The 22370-nt window shown below is 47.6% G+C and overlaps 1 protein-coding gene and 1 long non-coding RNA gene across 5 annotated transcripts in view; both read left to right on the top strand.

Moving 5' to 3' along the window:
* The window catches only part of LOC143781753 (alpha-1-antitrypsin-like), a 59755-nt gene extending 53578 nt beyond the window's left edge, over nucleotides 1–6177 (top strand). For all 4 annotated transcript variants that reach the window (XM_077268549.1, XM_077268564.1, XM_077268556.1 and 1 more), the window contains exons 4-5: nucleotides 5448–5595; nucleotides 5945–6177. In XM_077268549.1, coding sequence (XP_077124664.1) covers nucleotides 5448–5595; nucleotides 5945–6133 — 337 coding nt within the window. In that variant the 3' untranslated portion in view covers nucleotides 6134–6177. The remainder of the gene's footprint in view (nucleotides 1–5447; nucleotides 5596–5944) is intronic.
* Nucleotides 6178–15262: 9085 nt separating this feature from the next.
* LOC143764253 (uncharacterized) lies at nucleotides 15263–17718 on the top strand. The gene is made up of 4 exons (XR_013213140.1): nucleotides 15263–15330; nucleotides 15992–16064; nucleotides 16231–16339; nucleotides 17539–17718. It is a non-coding gene; the product is annotated as an uncharacterized LOC143764253 (long non-coding RNA).
* Nucleotides 17719–22370: the final 4652 nt, after the last annotated feature.

Genomic DNA, 22370 nt, shown 5'->3' with positions numbered 1-22370 from the left:
TCCAAGTGGGGACAGACATCCTGAACAACACACAGAGACCATCTTTAGGCTGGAGAGCCTACGTGCTGCTCATAGCACGGTCTGTGTGCCCACAGTCGTGAGAGAGCGGAGCTCTACTATGGACATTGGGGAATCACCTATCTGACGTAAGACTGTTTACCTGTTGTTCCTGTTGCAATGTGGTTTATGGAGCAATAAACCTATGAACTTTAAGGAAACGTGTCTCCTGAGTGTCATCCACCGCAACTAAGCGAGTGTCCCCTAGACCCGTAGCGGGTGAAATGCTACACAAGATAGCGACTATTTACAAGTCATCACAGTCACTTTTTTGACTTGGTTTTGGCGAGACACCGCCTGAATAGCAAAGTCTCTCCAGCCGGGCTCTTTTTTTGCCAGCTCATAATTTCCCCAGAAGAGCTCAAGCTCTTCTGGCCGAACAAAGCTGACATCAAACTTAGGCGTGGAATAGGGATGTATCAAGGTGTAGATGTCAATCGCCTTGAAGCCGATCCTCAGGAGGAGCTCCACAACCTTAGACCTTGGAGTACATGCATCACTGCCTCTCCATCGAAGACGGACCACATTCTTACACACACTACTCAGCCCAGCTGTTGGGAGGGACCACACTGTATCCCCCACTCTTGGCTCTCGGAAGGCCCCAAGGCCATGCCTCTCTATCCAGAAGGATAGATCAAACTCTCGACAATCTACCATTAGTGATCTCCCCCTTTTTTAGAGCCTCAAGGAAACTCTGCTGCAACATGCCGTCCCCAGAGCCTAGAGACGGCGAGGACACCATATTTCTCTTGATGAGCTCTGCCACCACCAGGGGGGGCAACCGGATCAGTAACCACATCCACACCAACAGTATCACTATTACCCACCTCCATAACCCCTCACCTTCTATCAAACCAGCAACCACACCACTAGACGAAGAATTTTCCTCATCCATACCCACCACCACATTCACTCCTGCTGGACCAGTGACAACAGGGGGTGACATTTTCACCTCCACATCATCAGGCACAAGGGGCTCAGTCTCCTCCACAGAACTGGAGGTAACCTTACCCCTGGTATTACGTATGCCCTCCGCATCATCAGTTGATATTTTTCACTGCTTTTCTGTTGATACCAGACGCTGCTAATCTTTCGCCGCTGTGAGGTGTCTCTGATCCTTTATATCAGCATCTTGTTGACCTGCGGTGCCAACACAAAATAGGAATTTGGTGGGAGGACCGTAGCTCCCAGCCCCGGCAACCGCCTCATACTGCTGCCGCGTCTCATCTAAGTGATCAGCGGCAACAGCATTCATGGGCACCGAGGCTACTGGAGCTGTCCCTGATAATGGGCCGCTCCCCTTCCACTGAGGAGCGCACCACAGTATCGTGGTCTGACTGTACGCCCGCCGCTAGGCCTCCCTCACTGTCCAGCCTCTTGGCTGATGCATCTGCTGCTATGTCCCTGCTACTGCAAGCATAGACGGAACTCTGCACCTCACTATGTTTCTTTGTAATCTCCCCGCACCTTTGCACTGGGTCCACAGCAGAACCCGGGCTTGGCTGGTCAATGTGGCTTATACAGCGAGTTGACCCTGCTTCCGACACAGGGGGTAAAGTGAGGGAGGCATACACATAGCTTACTGCTTCCTGCAGTTTTGGCTTTGTGGTCTTTGCCTTTTTCTTTTGGCCCCCAGGTGCCTCCTCCGGTAAAACGTCACCAAGATGGAAGTTTTGAAGGCACACTGGGGACTCCAGGAGCCCAAACCAACTAAAGAAAAAAGCAGCAAATAGTCCAAATATATAAATATACAGAAAACTTTATTGATAATGAAACCAGATAAAGACATGACAGAAGGAAACAATCCCCGTGCCACCCTCAGCATGCACCTAATATGGGCAGGGGGCAGGTGCCTACAAATACAGAGGTCCACTTACTAATCAAAAATTGCGACAGACTACCCAATGTAGCTACACATAGTAAAGAGAAGTACAAAAAATAACTAGAGAAGCCTGACACAGTAATAGTATATAATATACATACCGGTTAGTGTGGAAATATGCCAAATGTGGACTGGCACCTCACCCCTGTCCGCCCCGACGCGCGTTTCGGCTACTGCCTTTTTCAAGGGGTACACCGGTGTAGTGCTGGGTTCAGTATATATATAGATGGAAGGGCACAAAGTGGTGGGGCTACAATTAGGGGCTAACCAATGGCGTGAAGTACCTCCTTAATCCGCTTTCAGTACACCTGGACGCCACATAAGGAGAACACATGGGGCCCCATGCGCTCCCGGAATGATGGCGCCATGATGCAGAGAGCAGAGGAAGCAGTTCCGGAGTATTATGCGGTCATATAATGTGTGCGCATGCGCATATCGCGTCATACGGCCATTTTATTGGAGGCCAAGACCAAATAGACTGTACCGCCATTTTGGTGTAGTCTGGCATGCGCAAGTAAACCTGCGCAGCCATACACATAAAGGCTACAGCACAGGGAGTATAGGCGGCCATTTTTATGTAGTCCGGCATGCGCAGACGGACAATGCGCGGTCATATTGGTGAAGATTACAGCACAGGTAAAGATGGCAAAAAGATGAATAACAAAATCTAACTAAATAAATAGAAAGTAATCAATAGCCCATAACCTAACCTTATTACAGAACATATAATTAGAATGTGCCTAACCAATATTATAACCGTATGTAGGTATACATATATGTATCGCCCCAATATATACTAAATAATAATAGACTAACCCTCACAGACCAAGAATAAACATATACATGTATGTGCATAAACATAATAATAAAATAATTGAAAAAACAATACGAAAGAAAAAACAAAAAAAACAGCACACATGTATAGATGAACATGGATAACGAACCATAAAGCTAAGGATAAACATCCTATTAGACATATCGGTTAACATACAACTCAAAATATCACCACAAAGGGGAAAATTAACCCTGGGTGAGAGCAATCATCTCTTGATAGGGAAAGTTAGTTAAACAGTAGCGGACAAAATGATGGCCAGAGTCCATGGTAGTCTCCCCTTGTAGAGGTATACACATAGGGGAATAAATACAAGTGTAATCCCAATGGATTTCTTCGAACACTCCAGTCACACACTGCTCGCTAATTCCTCATTCCAAGGAAGTATATATAATCCAGGTAGATGATTGACCTGTTCCCAGAGAGATAACCGACTAGTCGTCCTTCACGTGCCACAAACATCAATACTGAAAATAAAAATACACCATTAAAATCAAATAAAAACAAATGCATGTGGAAGTATACAAAGAGATCTAGCAGAAACAACCAGCGGACTACAAAAATGGGGCAAATGAAATATTTTCATTTAGACCCTTCGGGTGGATAGTCCGGAGACGCCAAATCCATTGCGTCTCCAGCTTCCCCAACCTTTTAGAGAGTTGACCCCCCCTAATATTAATTTTTAGGGTATCAATTCCCCTAACCCTGAGTAATGATGCATTACATCCGTGAAACTCCTTGAAATGCCTAGGTAGTGTTTCAAGTTTAGATGCATCCATGTGGCCGCCAGCTGCCTGTATCCCCAGGACATGCTCCCTAATGCGGACCTTCAGTTGACAAGTGGTCAATCCCACATAGATAAGTCCGCATGGGCAGGTAGCATAATAAATCACATATCGTGTAACACACGTAATATGTGCTCTAATAGAATATGTCCTGGCGCCCCTTGAATCAATAAATATGTCACAGGTATCCACATTAGGGCAGGCGACACAGCGGCCACACAGATGACATCCAAACCTGGGAGTAAATCTCTCCAAAAAAGTTGGAGGATGTTGGCTCACATAGTGACTTTGCACCAAACAGTCCCGGAGATTTCTAGCATGTCTGAATTTCACCAAAGGTCGGGTGGGAAGAAATTTCCCAATAATCGGGTCCACCTTTAAAATAGGCCATGCATTCTCCAATATCTGGCGTATTTGATCGGACTGAAGGCTGAAGGTGGTAATAAATCTAGTTTTCTCACTGACACCTATAGAAGGTCTACAAAAGAACAAACACACTGGCGCTCCTAAGATAAACAAGATGGAAAGCTGCTGGTGCCTAGACAGCCACTGTGCTAAATCTGTCGCGTAATGTGGAGGATTGTAAAATAGATAAGGACACTGCGCTAACCAGCTGGAAACGTACAATAGGATCAAAGTGCCTAAAGAATGAGAAACCTGAGAATGGATACACAGGAGCTGCTAATAGGCAGCTAACAACAATGAGGAAGCGGCTCCGTCCCTACAATAACACTGCTAGTCACAGCTCCACAAATGAAGATAAGCAAATGCCAGACCGCCGTGGCCAGCAATCACCGACCGCCCAATGACTTATTGCCTATGGTAGGTGCAATCTGTATGTGAGTGTATAACAGATGAATTAAAGTTAATACACTTACTGTTAAGTAGCAGGTGCTAGCGTAGTGCTGGTGTGGATAGGAGCAGGGGCAGCTGCCAGCTGTGTGTCCGGAGCAGGAAGGTCCAGACGGTGATGACGGACGGCAGAAGCACTCACTGGTTCGGGAGCGTCCTCCCTAGCTAGTGCTCTGCTTACACACGCCTGGAACGCTGTTAGACCGGCACACGTGGGCTGCGAGAATACCGCTAGGCAGAGCGGTGGAGTAGGGGGGCGTGTAGTAAGGGTGACGTCACCAGGATGGAAAAGGGGGAAAGAGCAGAGGACGGGTGCCGATAGGGATCACAGTGCCTACGCGTTTCGAAGGTCTCCGGACCTTCTTTGTCAGGGCTTCCCGCACCGCGTGCAGCGCCGAAGAGATCCGGACATCAGAGGGTGAGTATAACCAATTTTTATTATTTTTAACATTACTATTGATGCTGCATATTGCTGCATATGCAGCATCAATAGTATAGGAGTAATCCCGCAGCGGAAATCGCAAAACAAACCGCGATAAATCTGCAGGGATAACCGCAGTGGTTTTGCCCTGCAGATTTATCAATTCCGCTGCGGGAGAACCCGCAGAGCACGCCGCAAAGTGTGCACATAGCCTTATACTCCAGAACTGCACTCACTATTCTGCTGTTGCAGTGACGGTGTACATACATTACTGATCCCTTCCTGAACCCGAGTTATATCCTGTATTATAATCCACAGCTGCACTCACTATTCTGCTGTTGTAGTCACTATGTACATACATTACTGATCCGGTACTGATTCTGAATTACATCCTATAGTATACCCCAGAGCTGCACTAACACGTCTGCTATTTACAGGCTGTGCCTGGTATGCTAGTCATCCTGTGTGCAGGTTAGTTGCTCAGTATGTTTTTTTTAAAATGAAAATTAACTTGTTATTATTGTAATGGCACAATTGAAAAATCATGATTGCAGTGTGAACATGGACTTTTTAGTGGGACATTTCTATGACATAATGAGACTTCTTCCCTTTGCACAGAGAGATTATTCTATCAATTCCAAAATTTTCAATCTCCGGAGAACTTGATCTTGTGAAGGAACTAGAACATTTTGGTATCACAGAGGTATTTTCTGATGACGCAGACCTATCCGGAATTACAGGAGACTCCAGGCTAAAAGTGTCAAAGGTGAAAATTAATTTTGGGTTTGAGCAAAGAATCATTTTCAGGGGCTGAATCTCCTTAATGAGACTGACTGGAATCACATTGGTAATGCTCCATGGGGAAAATTATGTAAATTAGTGTGCCCCTCCCAACATAATTTAGTAAAAAAAGACATTTTTATTAAAATAGTTTGTCCAAAGATTTGAGCATCATTTGTCCAGCAGAACACGTTCAGTTGCCTTCTCTGGTCATTGCAGCTGATTCTTGGGGCACTTGTGGGAGGGAATGTTCCTAATTTGACCACTCCCTTAAAGACTCAATAAGAGCGCAGGTGACCTATGTTTTATGACTTTTCTGCTCTCAACCTCTGTAGGCTGTCCATAAAGCCGTGCTGAAAGTGGATGAGAAGGGAACAGAAGCCGCTGCAGCCACGACCATTGGAATAAAGAAGCTCAGTCTTCCACCACACGTCCCATTTGACCGACCGTTCTTATTCACCATCTACAACAAAGATATTTCTACTGATATTTTCACTGGAAGAATAATAAACCCACCAAAATAGAATGAGTTCCAGCACGTTTGTCACACAATAAAGCGCTGTGTCTACTCTCTGTGTCGTTCTTACTCTAGTCTTGTGTTATCAGGGTGACGGCAGCTGCACTGATAACATTATGTATATGCAGCGCCCCAGAGTCCTGGTCGTTGCAGTACTGATGCTCTGCCGCTAAGGGGGGCTATGGTACGTCTGATGGCACTGAAGGAGTTCATCTGACCAGGTATCACATACACCAATACATTTCACAGTCGGGCCTCCAGGGGGAGCTAAGGGTACTATTCATTAGGCCACTCCTCACAGTCTGGTAAAACTGGGGGTCAGGCAGGAAGTTAGATCAGAGAAAGCTGACTGGGTTGGAACCAGGCAACACCTTGTGGCAGAGGGTGTTGTGGGGGAAGATTCGGTAGGGTCCCTGTCAGGGGTGGGATCCTGACAGAGGCCTGGCAACGAGAGAGAACGTTACGGGACCGTGCCTGCTCAGGATAGCGGCGGTGCCCTATGAAAGGATCAGAAGCGAGATATATTGTGCTGAGTGAGAAACGAGATCAAAGCAAGAAGGAGAATACCAGTGGGAGTCGTGCTGTTAGACTGAGGCAACATCCTACTGAGGCGCACAGCCGGCGGCCGGAACGCCGAGGAAGTATAGAGCTCCAGGCAATAGTTCAAACCAACGGCAGGACAGTCAGTTACAGGTGGGCTGTCTCACCTAAATCACCTACGAAGACATAGGGGGCACACTAGGAGAGGGGCGACTCTAGGGTCCCGGAAGAGCTCCGAACCTACCCGTCATACGGGTGCGTCCTAACCAGAACATCAGGGAGGGACAGAGGAGAAGAACATCATCCGATCGAGTTGTGAGGGAACACGAGAAACAGACACAACAGTTGTGGGGACTATCCCGTAAGCACAGCAGGGAAGACCACAACACATAGCGCTAGCAGGAAGGCACAGATTTCCACCTGCAAAGGGAACTCTGGAGGTGCCATCAGACCGGCCGGACTTGCACAGCCTGGTTAACCGTATTCTGGACTGAGGACCCTGAATTCATCAGTAAAGAGGTAAAGAGACTGCAACCTGGTGTCCTCGTTATTTACTGCGGCCTACACTGCACCGCAACATCACCACTATACAACACCCTTTCCCTGGAAGCCCCCGCGCAGGCAGGGCCACGGACCGGGTCTAGCCACCGTGACAACCCCAGAACCGAGACTCAGAGGCCCGGTGCCGGGTACCCCTCAGCCCTGCGGCGGTGGGGGCGCTACAAAACTTGGTGTCACGAACAGGATCTACTTAAGCCTGAAGAATCAGGTCATGTGTGCCTTGGAACTGTGATTTACTGTGCTTTATTACAAAGACTGTGTATTGCCATTACTACAAGGATTACTGCCAAAACCGCCGCCATTGCAGCGCTGAGGAGAGCGCAGGAGAAGAAGAGGGGCGTGGAGTGGGCGTAGACAAGCTGGAGAGCGCGAAGGACAATGGCCGCCCAGTCTAAGTATTTCTGCATCCTGAGGACGTGTCCTTCAGCAGTCGAGACCCGCCTTCTGATTTTCTGTGGCGGGCGGAAACCGAAGAAACGAAACCATGACTCAGATGAGGTGGGACTGGAGACCAGTGAAGGCCTGTGGAAAAGGATGGCCCCGCACCGACCCCCGTCGCCGGGGAACTATTCCGATATGCCCCCGTTGGAGGATTTGGATCCCTGGGAGCTGCCGGTGGGGCATCCCGTGCCTGGGTGGTCCCCAGCTCGTACGCCTCCCTCAGGAGAGGGGAGTGGCGCCAGGCGAGCTACCTCAAGTGAAGGTACCCAGTGCCGCGACCCCCGGGGAGGCCGCCTCCCCTCTGCACCCGACCCGGCCGCTGCTGCGACCATTGGCGCCCCAGTGCCCCCGCCGTCTGGTGCCAATGCACCGGGGGGGTACGACCTCGGGCCCTTCCCCTGGGGAGAATATCGGAACCATCTGATCGCGGAGTTCCAGCGAGAAGTGGAGCGGGAGGCGCGAGGCGAGCTGCTGGAGGGCTCCCAGCCAAAGTGGGGCGTTGTGATTGTTTACCTGCCCCGGGAGGGGAAAGGCTTCGTCCAGGAAATTGGAATGGCCCTGCGAGTTCGCATCACCCGGGACGAGGTGGAGCCCTGCCTGAGTGAGGATGGTGCGAAGTCCCTCCTGAAACCGGGAGACGTGGTGACATATCGCCGGCATCTGCAGGGGAGCAACTGGTGGGCCCGGGATATGCAGCGTTGTACAGCCGTTCTGGCAGTATCCCGAACCGAGGGGGAGGAGCTTGCCGCTGAAGCCGCTGCTGCAGCCTCTGCCAGCATCATCCATAGACCCACGCAGACACTCATGGCAGCGCACGACCTGGTCATGCAGAAGACCCGAACCCATGGGGTACACCTGGCATCGGGAGTAGACTTGGAGTCCGACCTGCCTGGGCCGCAGAGGGCCACCTGCCAGGTAAAGCCTCGGTGGGGGCAGCCAGAAAATGTAAAAGCAAGAATGCTTATTAGTATGTATATAGTTCATTTAACTGTTTGTTTCCTGCTTGTTGCTGCTAAAACCCGTCCAGGGTTAACTCTGAAATGGATCCCTTTGTTGACCCGGGATCCCTATTGCTTTTTGTTTGTTTTTCACTTTTTGCATCAGTTATCAAGAACTGCAGAATCATGAACAATGCATGATACAAACTCCTTGTATATAGTTTGCACCTTCTTAAAGGGCCACTGTCACCCCCTCCAGCCGTTATAAACTAAAAGAGTCACCTTGTGCAGCAGTAATGCTGCAGTCTAACAAGGTGGCTCTTTTAGTTTTTGATTAAGTTATTACCTCAATAAAGCGATTTGAAAATTGTCCACAAAGACCAGCTATTGTACCGGGAGGCGGTCCGAAGCGTCCTGTATGAATCCCCCAACGGCCGTCACTCTTCTCTTCAGGGGCGCTGGTTTCCGCCCCCTGAGCGCTGTTATCTTCTGAAATCCGGCGCTTGCGCTGTTCTTTCCTGCCTGGGGCCTGCGCAGTGTTTACTGTGAGTCACAGCACAGATGCAGGGTGCCTGACTGCGCCTGTGCCGGCAGTGCGGCCGCCCTGTTACTGAATCCCCGCCCCGCACTGTGCATAATGAATAACACAGTGCGGGGTGGGGATTCAGTAACAGGGCGGCCGCACTGCCGGCACAGGCGCAGTCAGGCACCCTGCGTCTGTGCTGTGACTCACAGTAAACACTGCGCAGGCCCCAGGCAGGAAAGAACAGCGCAAGCGCCAGATTTCAGAAGATAACAGCGCTCAGGGGGCGGAAACCAGCGCCCCTGAAGAGAAGAGTGACGGCCGTTGGGGGATTCATACAGGACGCTTCGGACCGCCTCCCGGTACAATAGCTGGTCTTTGTGGACAATTTTCAAATCGCTTTATTGAGGTAATAACTTAATCAAGAACCAAAAGAGCCACCTTGTTAGACTGCAGCATTACTGCTGCACAAGGTGGCTCTTTTAGTTTATAACGGCTGGAGGGGGTGACAGTGGCCCTTTAAAGGTGCTCTCTACTGGTTTTACATCAAAGAAGGACTCTTTGCGAAGACACGGTTCTTGGAACCCGCACCGGAGTCCTTGCTGTGTACGGACTTGCAGCCTGAGGAGTTGCACTACTTCATAGAGACTTGGTCCCCTCTTAAAGGGAACGTTCACTCATAGCACTTAGAGTCTAATGATGCCTTAAGAAAAATAGTGATAGTGCTTATATGTAAAGTTATATGTAGAAAGCTAGTTAATTGTAAGAAATGTTCAATAATGTGTTAGAGAATGAGGACAGAAAGTGAACCCGTACAGGGTTAATCAGTGAGTCCTCCTAGGAGCCATACAGGAATGGCTCAGTAATCTTGAACTGAAAGATGGATGATACGTTCTATACCGTGTATAGCAGTGGAAAGACAGTAGGCCCGGGCAGAAAGGGGCGGTCCTGTAACAGAAAGGAGAGGCAGCAGGCCTGGAGCAGTTAGGAAAGGCGGTCCTGCAGATATAAAGAAAGAAAATGAAGAACCGTTGATCAGTGTTATAGTGTTTTAAGAATAGTTCTTTAGTGGGTTAAGCTTATACGTCCTTAAAGGCAATGTTAAATTATGGTTCAAAGTTTGCACTAAGTAGAATACCCGGTTGGGTAAGAGAAGTTATTTATAGACTGTTATCTATAATATCTAGCCATGTTTGTAACGTTCAAGTGTCCTCACCTCCCATAAAGGGAAGCTCTGTTCAAACTTGCTTATTGTTATTGCATTTTCAAAATTGTATGTCTTTTTGCTGACATGTATTGTTGTTTTCTTCCCAGTCCAGGAGTACTGGATTTAACCGGGGGGGAGTGCAGCTCCCCAGAGTCCTGGTCATTGCAGTACTGATGCTCTGCCGCTAAGGGGGGCTATGGTATGTCTGATGGCACTGAAGGAGTTCATCTGACCAGGTATCACATACACCAATACATTTCACAGTCGGGCCTCCAGGGGGAGCTAAGGGTACTATTCATTAGGCCACTCCTCACAGTCTGGTAAAACTGGGAATCAGGCAGGAAGTTAGATCAGAGAAAGCTGACTGGGTTGGAACCAGGCAACACCTTGTGGCAGAGGGTGTTGTGGGGGAAGATTCGGTAGGGTCCCTGTCAGGGGTGGGATCCTGACAGAGGCCTGGCAACGAGAGAGAACGTTACGGGACCGTGCCTGCTCAGGATAGCGGCGGTGCCCTAAGAAAGGATCAGAAGCGAGATATATTGTGCTGAGTGAGAAACGAGATCAAAGCAAGAAGGAGAATACCAGTGGGAGTCGTGCTGTTAGACCGAGGCAACATCCTACTGAGGCGCACAGCCGGCGGCCGGAACGCCGAGGAAGTATAGAGCTCCAGGCAATACTTCAAACCAACGGCAGGACAGTCAGTTACAGGCGGGCTGTCTCACCTAAATCACCTACGAAGACATAGGGGGCACACTAGGAGAGGGGCGACTCTAGGGTCCCGGAAGAGCTCCGAGCCTACCCGTCATACGGGTGCGTCCTAACCAGAACATCAGGGAGGGACGGAGGAGAAGAACATCATCCGATCAAGTTGTGAGGGAACACGAGAAACAGACACAACAGTTGTGGGGACTATCCTGTAAGCACAGCAGGGGAGGACCACAACACATAGCGCTAGCAGGAAGGCACAGATTTCCATCTGCAAAGGGAACTCTGGAGGTGCCATCGGACCGGCCGGACTTGCGCAGCCTGGTTAACCGTATTCCGGACTGAGGACCCTGAATTCATCAGTAAAGAGGTAAAGAGACTGCAACCTGGTGTCCTCGTTATTTACTGCGGCCTACACTGCACCGTAACATCACCACTATACAACACCCTTTCCCTGGAAGCCCCCGCGCAGGCAGGGCCACGGACCGGGTCTAGCTACCGTGACAACCCCAGAACCGAGACTCAGAGGCCCGGTGCCGGGTACCCCTCGGCCCTGCAGCGGTGGGGGCGCTACATATATCCCTCCATGACTGTTGCCGCCAACCACTGTCCGTAGCTGTCACTCATTAGTGGAGGGGCACTGGCCAGCAGAGTATTCAATAAGTTGAGTACAGGATTTGTTGTATTTCACCTATACCTTGATAGCAGGGCTGGTTTTACACCAAGTGGGGCCCTGGGCAAAAATGTATAGTAGGGCCCTAAATGCTCACATATTACACCATCACACGCAAACATTTAGGTTACATTTACTTGCACTGAGTTCAGACCGCTAAATGAGCACTATTGACAATATTGAAGTCGTTTGGTGCTATTTTATCGGCCTCTTTACACGATGACAAATTTTGGGCACAGAACGATCACCAGTAGATCAATCTGTCCCCATAAAGTATCATATTATCAGCACCACATCTGCTGTTTGCACCGAGTGATTTGCTGATGAGATCAATGGTTTTTGTTCCACCAAAACCAATCCAATGGCCCACTGAATGAGCAGCATTTTGCTCATTTGTTGGTCGTTTGCTGTCATGTTTACACCTATAAACTCTTGTCTTTGCAGTTGAGATTTATAAGAGGATGCTACATACACACACAGTATGTGACATACACATTGTGTGTTACACACATATATGTGTAACACCCCTTTAGGGCTACCACGGTACACTGGGTGTTATGGGGGGTCTCACCTCTCCAGGGTGCAGTGCCTCCACCCGAATCTTGATTGGAGCTCTCTCTGGGACTGCAGAAGGACTATTATCTTCTGCCAGGGGCTGACTCGGGAAGCCCCTGCCACACTCAGTACACACTCACAGGGATCAGGAGTAAAACAGTTTAACAGGTTTATTGCTATGCAGCATAAATGAGATGGATTTAAAAGGATAACATGCAATACAAATAACTGTGCTCTGTCAAAGTCATATACACATCACACTCTAATTCTACTTCAACCCTGCAAGTATAACGTAGCAGGGTTTTTTGTTTCTTCTGGTTTAACTCAGTCCTAACGTTGGGGCCCAGTTGGCGCGGATTGTTGGCGCACAAATTAGAACAGTTGGTGCACTTAGATGAATATTAATGGCAATAATCTGGGCTGTAGTGTACTCACTGTAAATAGCGCTGGTAGGACCACAAGTCTCAGAAGGGCATCACTGCGTGTTTCCAACGGTCGGATGTTTCGCTGAACACCAGCTGGGGGCGGCCGGATTCAGTCCTTTATATGGTGGGAGTGCCGGCAGAACTCTCCAAGTTCTTGATGTAACTTGCTTCAGAGGGTAAAAGAAAGCCGCACTCTCTCCAGCTGCGCGAGTATATCCGAGGGGACAACAACAATGCAGCGTAGAGGGATGCAAATCCGCCGTGCTCAGTCTCTCACAGCAAGTTGCCACGTTCACTTCTTTCTCTGCACTCTTGCTTTCACTTTCTGCCCAGCTCCTCCCTTCAAGTCCCTCCTCATCCAATCCAGGCTGTGTCTTCTGACTGAAACAAGGGTACCTGGGAATTGTAGTCCACTGCAGCTCAGGGGAAAATCTGCTAATGTCTGTAGGTCCCTGTTTAACAGCAGCTGCAAAGCTCTTCTTAGTGTCTGTAAGTCCCAGTATACCAGAAGCTGCCCTGACAGTTCCCAGTGCAGGTGTTACATATGTCTACACACATAGCAGACACACAAGTATACACCAATCACATACATGCACACACATATATTTATACACAGGACACATACAAATATGTGCAAACAGAGCACATACATACAGACACATGCATGCATAGAGCACTTGCATACATATAGACAAATGGTTATACACAGACCACCTTCATACAGACACCTGCATACAAAGTGCCCACATACAGACACATATATACCTAGAAAAAAACATAAATTTGGATGTATTCGCTAATATATGTATCTTATCAGGAACCCATACATTGTTATTAGTGATGAGCAAACGTGCTCGCCACTACTCGTTACTCGTCCGAGTATCACTATGCTCGGTGTACTCAGTGAGCACCGAGCATTTCCGGGATTATTCGCTGGTAACTGGTGTATCCACCCAGTATTTTTGTCGGACTTTAGAGACCCAACCAATCCCGCTGCAGAGATTGTCTGCCAGGCCATGAAACGCCGAAGCCATCTTTGTTGTGGTCGTGCAGTGATTTGGCTTGGCCGCACAGCATCATCCCGAGTATAAGAGACCTGGCGCTGCCCTGCTCGCCGCATTCTGCTCCAGATTCAGTGAGAGTAGGGAGGGCTGCCGAGATAGGATCAGAATGGTGGTTTTTATAGTTAGTGTAGGTCTGCAACTGTTAAATCCAAAACTCCTGAGAAACCAACAGTCCTTTTTAGGGCTAATTCGTGGGTCCCGATATTGCAGCGCTAGGTAGGCAGGGCACAGCATATCCACATCAGTGCAAGGCCTGCAGGCACTGTATGTGCGTCCATTGCTCCCACTGTATCCCTCTCAAAGCTCCATAACTGTCTGCTGCTGCTGTTGCAGCTTCTTTGCTATATACCTAGTTGCATTTTTTTTTCCCAAAAATTCACCCCCCAAAAAAAAAATATATACAGTGTGTTCTGTCAGACTGAGGCCTGTTTAAAAATCATAGTTTCAACTAGAGGGAAACACAGCACTCAATAGAGTAGGTGCTGTTGGTGCTCAAGTAGGGTCTTCAACCCATAAGACAATAGTAAAAGAACTTGGCACTCAGTATTTGAAGGTTATTTTTGTTTCCTTTTATTAGTGCATCCAGACAAAAAATAGCTAGTGAACGTTTTCGGTCCGGCAAAGGACCTTCATCAGACAATTCTTTGACATGAACTATAAATACATAAGGTGAAAAGAAAGGACATCAGAAAACATGAATTGTCACATGATGCAGAGATATTGATATACAATATTAAATAATCATATAATGATAAGTACATATGAGCAATGTAGATCTAACCAAAACAAAACTAAAAAGCGAGCTCTATTCGTGAGTGCTCAGTGAACGGTGGAGGTTCCGGTGAGGCTGCAGAACATACTGTAAAACCAATATAAGGGAAATAAAACAGTGATACGACTATATACATGACTACGTATACAAATACGGGACAGATTGGTGAAAGCAGATGTGGGCTCCAAAATCTTTCTACCTAGGCAAACTTTTTTTGCAGACGCAAAAACAGGGTACCATTCCTTGCTTGAGTTTCCTTCAATGCAACAATGTACCAAAAGGTCCAAAGGTTTGTCATCCCCATACGGGTAAAGGTATCCCTATTAAGGGCTTCTACACATACGAGTCCGCATATGTTGTCTACATAATAAAGTGCCCATGCGGCTTAGCCTACGTGGGTGAAACCACTCAATCAATTAAGGACAGGGTGTCACAACATAAGTCGACCATTTGGTGTAAAAAACCCACTTGCCCCTTTCATATCACTTCCACGAAAAAAATCATAACATCTCCCAACTTAGGTTCCAAGTTCTGGAACAAATTGATCCCAATAGGAGAGGTCTCAACAGGACCAAAATGCTTAAAAAAAGGGAAGCTTTCTGGATATTTACACTCCAGACCCTTGAGCCCAAAGGGCTCAATAGGGAATATGATTTGTCATCCTTTTTGTAAATGTTTATACAGTAGTGTTATGACTTTGTACTTGTATATTGTTTTTAACTCAATGTTCTTCTTCTTCTTTTTAGAATCGGTAACATGACTCCTTTTCACCGCACTGGGCACCACTATCACTTTATATGGTATAGTGCATATTAGATTTAGCACTGTTTTATTTGTCTTTGGTCATAGACTGGTCCGTTTCCCTCTTTTCTTTATTTTCTATTATTTTGCTGCAGCCTTCTCTTCCTCTCTCTCCCTTGCCTCTATACCTTTTACATTTCCTCCCCGTCAGGACTCTTGAGTTTACTATACCCACCTGGCTCTTATTATGCCCTTGCATGTGCTATTACGAGCTCTGTCTTCTCCTCCTTTTTTTCGCTCCCCTTCTGGGTCTCTGCACATGTGCTCTTGCTCCCCGGGCGGTCACATGCCCGTGATGACGCCACCTCTTGCAGGGATTTAAACCCGGAAGTCTTACAGCGCTGCAGCATTGCTCCTGCTGTACGGCGCACTGCCGCTCTCCTTCTCCTTTGATGCGGACACAGGTATATTGAGTGGGACGGTGCGTCCCCTGCCCCCTCTTTCATCTCCCTGCTTCTAATTTATATACACCTCTTTTACAACGCTTTGCTCCCGCAACCCTTTTGCTTCAGACCCCAGCGCTTTTTCTCCTTTTGAGTGGTGTCCTACCCCCCAGGTATTTTGCACTATTGTGCTATATTCTCTAGTACCTAATCTAGTATTATCTCTAGCCCCATATATCACCTGTGTTCTTTTTTTCTTTTTTCTTGTCCTTCATAGCCATTTACCCGCTGCAGCAGGCTGCCATTAGTTTAATGCTCTCTAATCCTTTCTGGTTTGCTTCCACATCCAGGTACAGTTTATCATAGCACATATCCTTCTACTACTTTTACTCCTTTTATCTTATAATTCAAGCATGGGTGTTCTTTATCATTCTGTATTGGTCACTAGGTATGTTACACTATTTGTTTTATATTGCGTACACATGTTATCATCTAATGCCTGCTCATGTTTTCTAGGTCTTTCACTTGATATTCACTGTTATTGGCTGTCTAGACCCTCACCGATACCTGTATCAAATGTCCTAGATTAGATCGTGGTCTCTCTATGAAAGGAATATTCCACTATGTATCCTTCACTACTTAGTTTCTCTAGGATTCTTTAACCTTTATTATTTGTACTAGCTGTTTCCAGCCAGCTAACGCTCGGCACGCTCATTGCTATCTAATTAACGCGGCTGGTCATTAAACTAAAGTAAATAATGACAACAATCCTATGATTTAGTCGATATTGTTGTTGTCGATCAGCTACTGCATCGTTGTCCAGATTTTCCTGCGGCCTGTGAGATGGACCTGGCGACTCTTCTTGGCTCATTTTGTTTTGGAGAATGCGGATGCAATTAAATGTACGTTTACCTTGGCTGAAGTGGTTGAATTACATAGAAAGGAAGTGCTGCATGTGGTAATGTGGGGGGGCGGAGCCTCGTGTGGTAATGTGTGGGGACGGAGCCTCATGTGGTAATGTGTGGGGATGGAGCCTCATGTGGTAATGTGTGGGGACAGAGCCTCATGTGGTAATGTGGGGGAATGGAGCCTCGTGTGGTAATGTGTGGGGACAACCTCGTGTGGTAATGTGTGGGGACGAAGCCTTGTGTGGTAATGTGGAGGGACGGAGCCTCGTGTGTTATTGTGTGGGGATGGAGCCTCGAGTGGTAATGTGGGGGCCGGCTTTATGTGTGGTAATGTGGTATGGGGCGAGATTATCTGTGGTAATGTGGTGGGGGGTGGGATTATGTGTGGCAATGTGGTGGGGGGCGGGATTATGTGTGGTAATGTGGGGGCGGGATTATGTGTGGTGATGTGGTGGGGGCGGGATTATGTGTGGTGGGGGCGGGATTATCTGTGGTAATGGTGGTAATGTGGTGGGGGCGGCATTATGTGTGGTAATATGGTGGGGGGCGGGATTATGTGTGGTAATGTCGTGGGGTGTGTGATTATGTGTGGTAATGTGGTGGGGGGCAGGATTATGTGTGGTGATGTGGGCGGGCGGGATTGTGTGTGGTGATGTGGTGGGCGGGATTGTGTGTGGTGATGTGGTGGGCGGGCGGGATTGTGTGTGGTGATGTGGTGGGGGGGCGGCATTGTGTGTGGTAATGTGGTGGGGGCGGGATTGTGTGTGGTAATGGGCTGGGGGGCGGGATTATATGTGGTGGGGCGGAGCTACTGTGCAGGGGGCGGGATTTACGAGTAATCACGATGTCTCATATATATACGTAGTCATGTATATAGTCATATCACTGTTTTATTTCCCTTATATTGGTTTTACAGTATGTTCTGCAGCCTCACCAGAACCTCCACCGTTCACTGAGCACTCACGAATAGAGCTCGCTTTTTAGTTTTGTTTTGTTTAGATCTACGTTGCTCATATTTACTTATCATTATATGATTATTTAATATTGTATATCAATATCTCTTCATCATGTGACAATTCATGTTTTGTGAAGTCCTTTCTTTTCACCTTATAGTTCATGTCAAAGAATTGTCTGATGAAGGTCCTTTGCCGGACCGAAAACGTTCACTAGCTATTTTTTGTCTGGATGCACTAATAAAAGGAAGCAAAAATAACTTTCAAATACTGAGTGCCAAGTTCTTTTAAAAATCATAGTTTGTCAGTCATACAGTACATAGCATAGTTGTGTGTGCTAGCCTTGTGCCACTGTTTTTTTTGTGTGTTTTAAATTCATCAAAAAAGGCCTCATATATCTGCGTGCTCCAAGTCTGGGTATTTTAGGCCATTTTGCCACTGTTTTTGCTGTCTGTTACTCTGCTTATATACAGCACTATTTTGCATTTTACAAAAAAACAGGACACACATTTGGCAGTGTGGTATTTCCGTGACAGGCCTCATATATATCTGCGTGATCCAAGTTTGGGCATTGTAGGCTGGTTTACCACTTTTTTTGCTGTCTGTTACTCTAATTATAAATAGCACTATTTTGCATAAAAAAAAACAGGCCACATATTTGGCAGTGTGGTATTTCTGTGACAGGCCTCATATATCTGCTTGCTCCAAGTTTGGGCATTGTAGTCTGGTTTACCACTTTTTTTTCCTGTCTGTTACTCAACTTATATGCAGCACTATTTTGCATTAAACTAAAAAAGCAGACCACATATTTGGCAGTGTGGTATTTCCGTGACCGGCCTCATATATCTGCGTGCTCCAAGTTTGGGCATTTTAGGCCAGTTTTCCACTGTTTTTGCTGTTACTCTAATTATATACAACACTATTTTGCATAAAAAAATAAAAAGGCCACATTTTTGGCAGTGTGGTATTTCGACGGCAGGCCTCATATATCTGCGTGCTCCAAGCTTGGACATTGTGGGCAGTTTTGCCACTGTTTTTTCCTATCTGTTACTCTACTTATATACAGCACTATTTTGCATAAATTAAATTCACAAAAAAGCCAAAATAGAATATAGTCTGTTATGTCAAGCTGAGGCCTGCCTGGTGTTTGTGTTTGAAAAATCGTAGATTTGCAGGCATACTGATCAGATATTTCACTCCAAATAAATACATTTGTGTTGAACTTTTGAAATAGTGCAGTAGTCCATTTAAAATGGGCAAGGCAAGGGGCTAGGGATGGGTAAGTGGATGTGATGATGATGGTGCATGGTAGAGGATGAGGCAGTGGGAAACAACAAAGACCCACATCTTCTCGATGGACCTTCTGGTCCCACATTCTAGGGGACCGCAGCACACCACTATTGAAGCCAGAGCAGTGTGAAACGGTTGTTGGTTGGATAGCGGATAATGCTTCCAGTCACTTAGCCACCACCACCACCATGTCTTCCACATGGTCAAGTCTAAGTAGCTGTGAGTGTGGCCCGGATATTCCTCACACTGATCCTCCCTCCTTCCACCATGCCGAGTGTCCTGAGTCAACTGATCCCACACTTGGACACTCTGAAGAGCTGTTCAGTTTTCCATTTCAAGATTCAGAACTCTGGGCCGGTCAACTTGAAATGGGGACAGATGAGATCGCATTTAGAGATGCCCAAAGCTTTGACCAGCCCCGGTCACATGAAGGCGATGGTGGGAAAGTGTCAGAAGAGGTGGACGATCACAAGACACAATTGCCAGAAAGTCAGGCGGAGGAGTAGGGTGCCGATGTGTAAGACAAGGTGGTGGATGATTATGTGACTGATCTAACCTGGCAGGAGGACATGCAGAGCGAGGGCAGCAGCACACATGGGAAAAAAGGCATATCACCCCAACAAGCAGGAAGAAGCAGTGTGGTGGCCACAGACAGAAGGCATGCATCCATTCCACATAACACCAACATGAGGGAAGTTGCCATTCCAACTGTTAGATCTTACCAAGTCTGGTTATTTTTTAAAGACCCTGCCGATAACCCCAAACAGGCCATTTGCAGCACCTGCCATGCCCGCATAAGCAGGCCAAACAACCAGCCTGACCACCACGAGCATGATCAGGCACATGGTAGCAAAGCACCTGACTTTGTGGGCTGAAACCCAGGTTCCAGGACGACTGTCTGCAGGTCACACCACTGCTTCTTCCACTGTTTTGCGTAGAAGCCAATCCGCAGTACACCGTGCATGTGAAGATGCCTCTAGTCCTGCACCTGTTGTTGCCCACAGTCATGCAGCACCATCATCAAGCCTGTCCATGTCCTTGTCCCAGCACAGCCTTCAGTTGTCTATACCCCAGTCTTTGGAACGCAAGCGGAAATACCCAGCCAACGCCCCACAGGCCACAGTCCTAAATTCTAATATTTATCTTCTTCTTGCACTAAAAATGTTGCCTTTTAGGCTCATTGAGACGGAAGCTTTCTGCAACCTGATGGCGGCGGCTGTCCCAAGGTACTCGATCCCCTGTCGCCACTATTTCTCCCAGTGTGCCGTACCGGCATTACACCAGCATGTGTCCCACAACATGCTGTTACAGGGAAAGTCCACCTAACCACAGACACATGGACAAGTGCTTGTGGGCAGGGACGGTACACCTCACTGACGGCACACTGAGTTAACATAGTGGAAGCCGGGACCCTGTCAGACCTTGGGATGGAACACATCCTCCCCACGCCAAGGATTTCTGGCCCTATGTAAATCAGGGTTGCCCCCACAGTCTGCAGCTCCTGCACTTCCTCCTCTTTATCCTCCATCTCTGAAATCAACACATCAGTCAGAAGCTGGAAGCACTGCAGCACTACCTCAGCCAAGCGGCAACAGGCTGTGCTGAAGCTAGTCTGCATAGGTGACAAACCCCACAATTCAGAAGATTTGTGGACAGCGCTGAAAGAGCAGTCAGATGTTTGGATGCCACTGCTGAACCTACAGCCAGGTATTGTCATGTGTGACAATGCCCGTAAACTGGTGGCAGCTCTGAGGCAAGGCGAGCTCACACACGCACCTCTCTTGGCTCATGTGCTTAACCTCGTGGTTCAACGTTTTCTGAAAAGCTATCCGGAGATGCCGGATCTGCTAGTGAAAGTACGCCATCTGTCTGCCCACTTTAGAAAGTCAGCTGCAGCTTCAGCCACCCTTGCCATGCTTCAGCAGCGTTTTCAGCTTCCAGCTCACAGACTGGTGTGTGATATCCCCATGTGCTGGAACTCTACGCTGCATATGTTGGAAAGGAGTTGTTGACTGCCAACATCAAGAAGGCCATCGATATTCAGTTCAGATTCCACACATAAGACCTCAGGTGTGGACATGGATGTCCGACATATGTACCATCCTCCAAAACCATCCCGCTTCTGAGCATTCTGAAAACTTCTCTGCACGAGGACATGGAGCAAGGAACCATACATGGGGATTACACTTAGCCCAGCCTCACGTCTTCTCAATGTGGATTGGTAGGCAATGAGGAGGAGAAGGAAGAACAGTAGCTATTTTCATACGCTATAGACGGTACTACAAACACAGCTGTCATACCGTCTGTTCAGCAGGGATGGCCTGAGGACAGGGAGGAGGAGGATGAGAAGGAGGAGGACAGCATAGTCAGTCGTCTTGTTGGTGAGGACACTGAAGTCTTGCCTGTTGGCAGTCTGGCATGCATGGCTGACTTTATGCTGCGCTGTGTTTCACGTGACGCTCACATTATAAAAATTTTGGGTGACACTCATTACTGGTTGGTGATGTCATGATCTGTTCCAGGGTTTATTCCTGTCTGCCCTTTTTCTGGGCAGATCATGTCAAGGGTTAATTTTGCTGTGCTTCATTCTGGGTTCAGGTTTGCTATTTAGCTCCCGTAAATCATGCTGGCAGTGTCAGCTATAGTTCTGCATTCGACATGTGAATCTGACCTTGCTGGTAGCTCTTGATTTGTCCTGCTGTGAACCCTGACTTGTCCTGTGTCTGTTAATTCCCTCTGTCTGCCCTTTTCCCAGCGGTTCTCTATCTGTTTATCTGTTTGATTCTCCGGTTCTGACCTCCTGGCTTGGCTATTGACTCCGTTACTGTTTGTCCCTATTGTACCGTATATTGCCCTTTCTGGTGTACTGATCTCTTGCTCTCTGTGTGTGCAGTCTCACTTCCCTCTCAAGCTCCCCCTGGTGGAGGTTGCACTGCACTGCACTGCAGCAGCATGACATTATAGCTGACCAATACATTTAAAGGGATTTCTGCATTTTTTTTCCTCTGCTCTGTTTGCTATGGATCCACTCCATGCCTGGGTGGATCAAATGGACAGTTTGACAGTTATGATACAAGACCTGTTTGTGGAACAGAGAGCCTTGTCCTAGTCTCATAACCACCTACAAAGGGAGCTTTCTGACACAGTTAAATCATTGCAGACTGACTGTAAGCACTTTGACACTGTTGATGTCTCTTTGCACTCTCCTGAACCTACAGTCAAGCTCCCAGATACCTTATCTGGGGAGAGGGAGAGATTTTATACTTTTAAGGAGAGTTGCAAGCTTTTTTTTTTTCTTAGACCCCGATCTTCTGGAGATAAGAGTCTGCGGGTGGGGATAATCATTTCCTTACTGCGCGAGGGACCTCAGTCATGGCTTTCTCTTTTCCTGCTTCTGGCCCTAAACATGTGTCTGGACAGATTCTTTGAGGCTTTAGGACTAGGGTTGAGCAAAACGGATCGGACAAATTAAAAAATCGCAGGCTTTCGACAAAGTCGGGTTTCA

The sequence above is a fragment of the Ranitomeya variabilis genome, chromosome 1 (genome assembly GCF_051348905.1).
Source record: "Ranitomeya variabilis isolate aRanVar5 chromosome 1, aRanVar5.hap1, whole genome shotgun sequence".
Taxonomy (NCBI): Eukaryota; Metazoa; Chordata; class Amphibia; order Anura; family Dendrobatidae; genus Ranitomeya; species Ranitomeya variabilis.
Note: the sequence above shows the minus strand (reverse complement) of the source record. Positions and strands in the feature narration are given on the sequence as shown.